The sequence below is a fragment of the Amblyomma mixtum genome, chromosome 1 (genome assembly GCF_055824585.1).
Source record: "Amblyomma mixtum isolate Tamu chromosome 1, ASM5582458v1, whole genome shotgun sequence".
NCBI classification, from domain to species: domain Eukaryota; kingdom Metazoa; phylum Arthropoda; class Arachnida; order Ixodida; family Ixodidae; genus Amblyomma; species Amblyomma mixtum.
Window position 1 is genome coordinate 83766201 of NC_143012.1, and position 7921 is coordinate 83774121.

At 47.4% G+C, this 7921-nt stretch overlaps 1 protein-coding gene across 1 annotated transcript; it reads right to left on the reverse strand.

The window, feature by feature from the left end:
• Positions 1-810: 810 nt before the first annotated feature.
• Positions 811-3424, reverse strand: LOC149367018 (serine/threonine-protein kinase PLK1-like). The gene is made up of 2 exons (XM_089572581.1): positions 3314-3424; positions 811-1038 (listed from the first exon to the last, which is right to left on the reverse strand). Exons 1-2 carry the CDS (start codon positions 3422-3424, stop codon positions 811-813), a joined length of 339 nt encoding a protein of 112 aa, XP_089428707.1.
• Between the last annotated feature and the right edge of the window lie 4497 nt (positions 3425-7921).

Sequence of the window (7921 nt, forward strand, 5' to 3'; positions counted from 1 at the left end):
TAATGATGACGAACAGCCTGGACTCGATGAGACAGGAACGAAGGAAGAAACGCTTGTGACGTCTGCTTCATTCTTTGCATCTCGTCCAGTCTCAGCTGTTTCCCACAATTACGATAATGAGCGCCCCGTTTACTGATTCCCAGCTTTTCTCGTAACCAAAAATTAAACCATTAAGAAGGTTCGAAAGTCATAAAAATAGGGGTAATGATGTCTGTCACAGATATGCGCAAGTGTTTTATCCCGATAAAAGCACACCTGTCAATATAGTGGAATAAACAAGCACAATTAAACTCTGCGGGATACGGAGACAAGATGAAATACGAAAAATTAAGGCGCCGGAAATTTGCTGTAATTAAATTAGCCCTTCATAATAGCGCCTAGTTCATTCGCGAAATTCACATCTATTTTACTCGACGTAACCCGACTACAGGCAAAGCTACGGAGTTTGATCAGAACACATCACCGCCGTCCACTCAGGCCCGACTTGCTTCGCCAGATAAAAATATAAGTAAATGCCTCGGCCATGAGTTCTTCCCACGTTACTGTCAATATAGGCAAAGATAGGCAAGAATTTGTCAGTTTTTATATTCACAAATGGGAAGGTAGCCTATGACCTTAATACATTTACGGACGGGTTATTACCTGTACGATATATGCACTGCGAGCTTTCGTTGGAAGCATTAAAACAGCTGCAGACATTTCTGCGCTATCGAGTGAGACTCACAAGATGCACCCGACGGCCCAGATGTCCGCTTTGTGGCTGTAGCCCTTCCGTGCCAACATCTCGGGGGCCATGTATTTGGCGGTGCCTCAAATGGACATCTTGAGTTGCCCCTTGAAGTGGAGGCGGGTAGCGAAACCAAAGTCGGCCACCTTGAGTTGCCAGCCCTTGGTGAGGAGCAGGTTTCCGACCTTCAGGTCTCGGTGGATGACCTTCTCCTGCACCAGGTACTGGCAGGCGAGGAGCAGCAGGCGCATCAAGTACCGCACCTCCGCCTTAGTGAGGGTCCTGCGGTGCTGGAGGATATCCTCCAGAGACTGCGAAATAAATGCTCGAATGAAGCCTGCGGACGACCCTTGAAGGTGCGATACGCTTAAGAACATGGCAGAGAACATAGGGATTCCTTCACGTTCTAGACTGGGACATGTCCACTTTAGCACACTTTTTTAAAACACAGTCTGAAGAAAGCTTGATTGAAGTAATTGTTTTTCGAGGTACAGAATTCACTGTCCACAATTGTGTGCCACAGTATTAAATGACAGTTTTAGTAACAATGAAGGCAGTTTGCAGTCTTTGGATGCGTCCCATGTCATGATTCCAGGACACAATGTGGCCGTTCTAGCAAAAAATGCCATGACAACTAAAGGCCCAAATAGATACTGGCATAACATAATTATATGCGAGCGGTTTGGATGATAGACAACCCTAAATATCCTGGTATCAGGAATTCAAGAAATCGATAAGTGCAGTACTGCCAGTTGTGTAAGAGGCGAAAAGTAAGAAAAAACGACGGCTCATTTGCTGCACTGTTTATTTTCGCTTTGTACGAAGATATATTTGCACTACGATGCAAATATAACAGTTATATTTGCACCGCTGTCGCACGCTATCCCCAAGGGTAGCGTTGACCTGGCGGTTCGGTGTGCCGCGGAGAGCATCGGCAGGTTCCGGCAAAAGACGACGGCATCGTCTAACAAGAACAAGATTTAATACTGCATCTCGTACGAACGGCAAGAGAAGCTGGCCCCAGAGAGAAATCTGACACGCCCACACAGCAGGTGTCACGACGGAGACCTAGCGGCGGGAGCATCCTTCAGAGGGAGAGGAGGAAGGTTCCGAAGACGCGCACGTGCCGAACCAGCGGTCATGTTCATGGCAAGCGTCGCTGACTCAGACCCGGCGGCGCCGAAATCCGGATCCATCCGGCCCCGGGTCGAACACTCTTTCCCCGAGCGCCGTGCTCTCACAAGCGTTTGCACACACGCACGCATAAGACGACACGTAGCAAGTGGATCTGTGTGGACACGATTCCCGAGACGGCTCTGGGCGGCAGTCGGCCAAGGGAATTGTCCGTTGCTCGGAATGGTACTCTTTCGTCCATTGCAGCCGCGTTGATCTCGCACGGCGGTGGCGAAACGTAACTCGGTCTACTTGCACGTCTCTCATCCCTTGAGTGTATTTTTTAATAACTGCAGATTTACAATGCCGCTACAAACAAACTCATACCCAAGTCGCTATATACAGTAAGATTTGGCCTACGCAATACATTCCTCAATGCATGTGGTGCGGAGAGATAGCCACCCTCTACCACTCCACATGGGGCTGTCGGGCGAGCCCGATAGAGCCCAAAGTTACAAACCCGTCAGTCGAGCAGTGGGAAGAGCTTCTGTCCAGCTCCGACCCGCAAGGTGAGCTTGCGCTGGTTGAGCGGGCCGAGGAGGCAGCAAGAACCAATGGGATCAAGTACCTAGGGACACCACATGCAGTTCAAGACTCCAACCCCTAAACCCCGTCCCATCTTGCGGAATAAAGTTTTATACTACTACTACTTGCCTTGGAAGATATCTGGGTCTCAGCAGAAGAACAACTTCTTCGTTCCTGGGACGAAACGTTTAGGCCATGGAAGCGAGGTTGCACAAGGTATATTGCGTCACATTTTTTGTCACCACTTTGATTACTGATGTGTTTCTAATGCCCCTTCGTATTTGTATTTTGGCTGGCAGCGGGAAGCACTTCTGATGAAAGTGGATCTAGTCCGGCTCATGATGATGATGAAGGAAAGACAATACTTGCCCCCCCCCCCCTCCCAAAAACGTTCCGGAATCCCTAGTCCCGCAATTGGTAAAGGACAGGATTAAGCACCCAGGCACAGCAATGCTTTCGCATTTATACACGTCATAATAGTTTAGTGTCTGCCGAACTTCTTTGTCTCTGGTTTCATTATGTTTCATGCACACCAACTAGACGGTACGGTTACTCCCTCCTGCATCACTTCGCTAAAGGCGCCGTTCAGGTGTCCGCGGGGATGTGAGACGATTACTGCGCCATCTCTGTTCCTCAAAAACAAATTCTCAAGCATTCCTTCAGTGACTGCATTGTATGGTTAGCATTTTGCAGTCAGGAAACGATAGAGAATCGAAATTATTCAGGAGCACTCCACTATAGCGTCCCTCCTAGCCTGAGTTGCTTTTTGACGTTAAGCACCATTAAACGAAGTAAAAACGAACCTTGATAACCTTAGCAGCATCTTAGAATGAACGCAAAGAAATTCAGGGCAAATTGGAAGCACCGAGAGCAGGAACGTTGACGCACCTGCAATGTGCACAGCTCCAAGATGAGGTACACGTTCTTGTCGTCCTCAAAGTGGCTGTGGAAACCAACCACGTGCTTATGATCGCAGGCTTTCGTGGATGTCGATTTCATCTTCAAGCTGCAGAAGACAAATTAATTAATAACCTCGGAAAGGTTGTAGTAAGCGCAAACAAAAGTAGGAAAAGTGGTGGACTGAGAAGCTGATAATTATGATTGGTAAAGCCGTACGTGGAAATGACAAAAGCCATCACGATGGCGAAGGTAATCGGTTACTACAGCGCAATCTTGACATATATGACTGTTTTTTTATTTGTGCTGCAAGAATCAAGTGTAAATTTTGTCCCCCGCTAGTGACCCCCTTTTGCAGATAAAAAGTTGAAAGAAAATTTTTAGAAGCATTAAAAGGACACGGAGAGATTGAAGTTGGTCTGTCTCCACACGCTACCGTGTGAAAGGTGTTACTGTCAACGAAAACTGAGGTTAGATCACCCTTTGAAAAGGCCATAAAACTACAAGCAGGGGCCGTAATCTTTGAAGATCCCCTATCCCTTACGAATATATGCGGCCCTACCGCAATAGTCACTGTTGTTCTCTGATGTTGCCGCATCTTTCAAGCGTCCCTGGGAAATGACCTCACCATTGGCTTGTATGGGACCGGATCTCACGGTTGCGTCCCACTGAAGCTTGAAAGCCGCAGGAGCAAGAGTGAAAAAGAGTGACGAAATCGAAAGTGGATAATGGATCCTTATAGAATGTATCCCCAGGGCCAAAATCTATTAAACGTTTGGGTTTGGAACTGGCTCGCTTTTACAAGTCGTTATTTTGAATTATTCGTGGATCACCTCGATGCACCAGCGAGGCCAGAAAATCGTTTTATTCTTTCCTCAGTGTCCCATCAACAAAATTTCTACCAAAAGGGAAGAAGGAGAATAGACGATGTGCAGTGATATAGGAACTCACACAAAACTGGACGATCGCCGATGTAAGATGAGCCTTGGAGACGATCTTCCCTGCGTACACCACGTTCGCCTTTTTGTCCACAGACTCGAAGCAATCCGCGTGTCCGCCCTGGAAAAGCAATGTCAGCCTTGTTGCACGGTTCTCCAAACGAATGCTTAGCAATGGCTGTCGCACAGTGTGACTGAAACACTCATCGAAGGATCCCTTCACCTGAAGGCAAAATGAGCTTGGGGCCTAAGTGCACAAAATAGGCACTACTTGAAATTCAAGACTGACGGAACGAACGGAAGAAGGGCACAGGTACAGACTTTCCCAAAAGTAACCAGGATGCATGGTTTGCTACTCATTCGCATAGTAGAGCCCTCACGGCTTCCCTAAAGATCAAAAAGTTCTTTGTAGTCGAGGAGAGGGGTCCTCTTTACCATACACAGATTTATAGCTTGAGGGCTGGTATAATAACTTTTAATATACGACTGAGAAGCAAACCGTCCAGCCTGGTTAGTTTTGGCAAAGTTCTCCAAAATATGTTTCAAAAGTGTGATTTAGTTTACAAAGCATACCAGACAGGAATAATCTGGAGGCTGTCGTTTGCAAACAGACAGGAAAAGTGCAAAATTATAGTGCCTCGGACGAATTCGCAAGTAATTGTTCACAATACGCTTTTTGAGGCATAAAGATTCATTTTATTGGCACAATAATGCCTGTAGTGGAGGACGTTAGAAAACAGGAGAATCGCGTCAACTGGTAAACTGAGAAACATGACTTCCAATCAACAACTTTTTACAGCACCATCTGCAACCGAGTTTCCCCGTTTTTGCACAGTCCTGATGGTCCCGTCAACATGCTGTGCTATACTCTCTAAGTCTCCCAAACGAAGAACCCGCCGCGATGGCTCAGTGGTTATAGCGCCCTTGCTGCATGCTGAGCCGGAGCACACGGGTTCGAATCCGGCTGCGGTAGCCGCATGTCCATGGAGGCGAAACGCAAAACGCGCACGTGTGTGTGTATGTGATGTTAGTGCACGTTAAAAATCCCAACTGGACGAAATCATTAGCTGGTGCAAATGTCAAGCACTCCCAAACAACGCCTCTCTATCTTTTCCTTCTTTCACTGCTACCTTCCTCCCTTCCCGTTTTGCGCGGTTGAGGTGTCCACCAACATGTGAAACAGTTGCAGCGCATTTCACTTCCTGGTAACCAATCTTCCCCAACTAAGAAGAGGAAGGCAGAGGAGAGAGCAACGTTTATAGATATACTTGAGTTTCGAAACTCTCCGCCGCGCCCATTGGGAGAAGCCGGCCCGCCGCGGTTCCTGCCACCGCGGCGCTGCGGTCGGAGGTTGCGCCATAGAGTTTCTTACTATTACCTAGAGGGAAAGCTGGCAGCCCGTCTATGGGAGTTTGCATGGCGACCCCTCGAGACCACTTCAGCCACCATGGGCGCTCAAAGAATCATGGGGCGGTGAGCTACTTGTTGCGGAACTGCAACTTTTGGCCAAAAAATAATAAAAAAATTACGCTGTTTGATAACTACAAACATCCTAGCATTCAATATCTTGTCTAATGATTGCAACAAACAAGCAGAAAAGCATTTAAGTGCAAAGTTTGCCCAAAATAAGAGACGACTCGCTCTCCTATTGGCCAAGTAAAGAACACTATAAAAACTAATATTTCGTAATTAACAGGCGCACTTTTAAAAGTAAATATGTTTAAAAAAATGTTGTTGCTTAGATACTATAAGAGGTTTTTTAATGGCATTTCAGAAAAATGAAACCTTTTATTGGCGTCGTGTGTCGTCGCGTTTTCACTACTATGGGTTTTGCACACTGCGTTCGCGCGAAAGTCGTCTGCGCACACACGAACAGCGTTTTCGGAATGAACCATATTAGTAGTGCCACTCCGTGTTCCCGAAAAATTACGACTGTGCCGCAACAAGTAGCTCACCGCCCCATGATGCTTTGAGCGTCCATGGTGGCTGAAGTGCAGCGCCGCCAGCTTTCCCTCTAGGTAATAGTAAGGAACTCTATTGGTTGCGCTATGGAAGCAAGCGTCGTCTGCTAGCGCCCAATGTTTTGCATTTTGCCTGCGCAGGGCGCTCCTAGATCGCTTGTACAACTGACTTTTGCTCGCTAACCTTTTCGATTTGCGGTAATTTTATCATGCGGCGAAAAGTTCGAACTTTTCTGTCTTCCACACTCACGCGTTCCAGCCTTCGTCGTAGTAGATGCACTCGGTGCGTTTGCCAGCGCGGTGGTTGTTGAAGGAGCGGTTATTTACGAGCATGCGACAATACGGACAGTGGCCTACAGCAGAACAACTGTCTTGCGACTTCAAAGCCGCGGTAGATTTACGTTTTATCGTTGCTAAAAGCCGTGTCGCTCATTAAGCGCGTCGCGCCTGCGTAGGATGGTGGACTTGACTGCGTCCGTTTTCTTTCCTACAATCTTTCAATTTCCGCTCTTGTTGTTAGTAGTGCGCCTCAAATTGTTACTTCCAAATTCAGCGCTTGTTGCATTCATTCTCGCTTACCTAAAGAATTGCGCAACGAAAATTTCCTACTGATACCGAGCATCATTCGCCTTCTGTTTGCACTGACTGCAAGCGCGCGCAACCTCAAGGCGGGGTGTAAGTCGACGAAGTGGAACGCTTTGCAGCTGATGACCTCCGCAGCCCACCTTCGTTCTGTAGTCTCTACTGTGCAGCCTTTTCCGCACGCTACAACACCAATGTACCTAATGTATGTAATGTACCAAGAAACACGACAACAAGAACTGGGTGAATGATATTCAAAAAGAAAAAACACTTTATTAACACATCTGCTGAAAAGAACAGGCTTTGAGCATTCTTAGACAAGCTTTGCCTTTTTCCTCTCTCTCTGTGCCTTCACTGCACAGTCATTCTCTTGGCACTTTGCTCTTGCAAATAAGTGCATACGAGTGACTAAATAAAAATGGATCACTTCAGCAGTAAATGTATCACAGTGCTGTGAGCAGCCAACAGTGTTGGGGCCATTTTCATTAAGGCTGTCTAGAACCTTCCAAAAAAGGTCGCCAAATGCAGCTAGTTTGCTGGCTTTGTTTACAGCCTTCTCTACAGTGCTTACACACGCAAATAATTTTTTTTGATGGGTACACCAGGCAACCCAGACACCTGTGCACGCTCAATTGCCAGGAGTGCCTCAGGTGGAAGGGCATCCTTCCTTGCGCCTCTCTTCTTCGGTGATCGCCGCCTTTTGGTTGCAGAAGACAGGTAACTGGGCAAATTGAGAAACAGCGTGGGAATGGCACCATTTTTCAGTGCCCACGAATCCCGTTCTATCTCCACAATCCCACCGTTGATGTTGTGCTTGAATGTTTTGACGATGTCTGACGGCTGGAAATGAACGTCGCACACTTTGCATGTTTTGCTGAGTAGCTTGTCAGCGCGGGGGATCGCTCTAGCCCATCTCTCACGAAGCTGCGGGTCCGATGGTGGAGCAAAAAAGTGCCTCTTTTCTGGGTTGATTCGGTACCCGCTCGTACAACCAGGCACGAAGCATGTCGGCATGCTGGCTGAATTTCAACGCAGTTGAAGTTAAAAGGCAAAAAAAATGCCGATGAGTGCAGCTCTTGGTGGCAAAAAACGGCTGGTCTGCAGCAGCAGGCCGTGGA

What these genes read in the sequence shown, in the direction of transcription:
- LOC149367018 (XM_089572581.1), bottom strand. Translation starts at nt 3,424, where the DNA reads ATGAAATCGACATCCACGAAAGCCTGCGATCATAAGCACGTGGTTGGT. An exon ending in TGGAGCTGTGCACATTGCAG is followed by an intron (nt 1,039 to 3,313) that starts GTGCGTCAACGT and finishes TTTATTTCGCAG; the next exon opens with TCTCTGGAGGATATCCTCCA.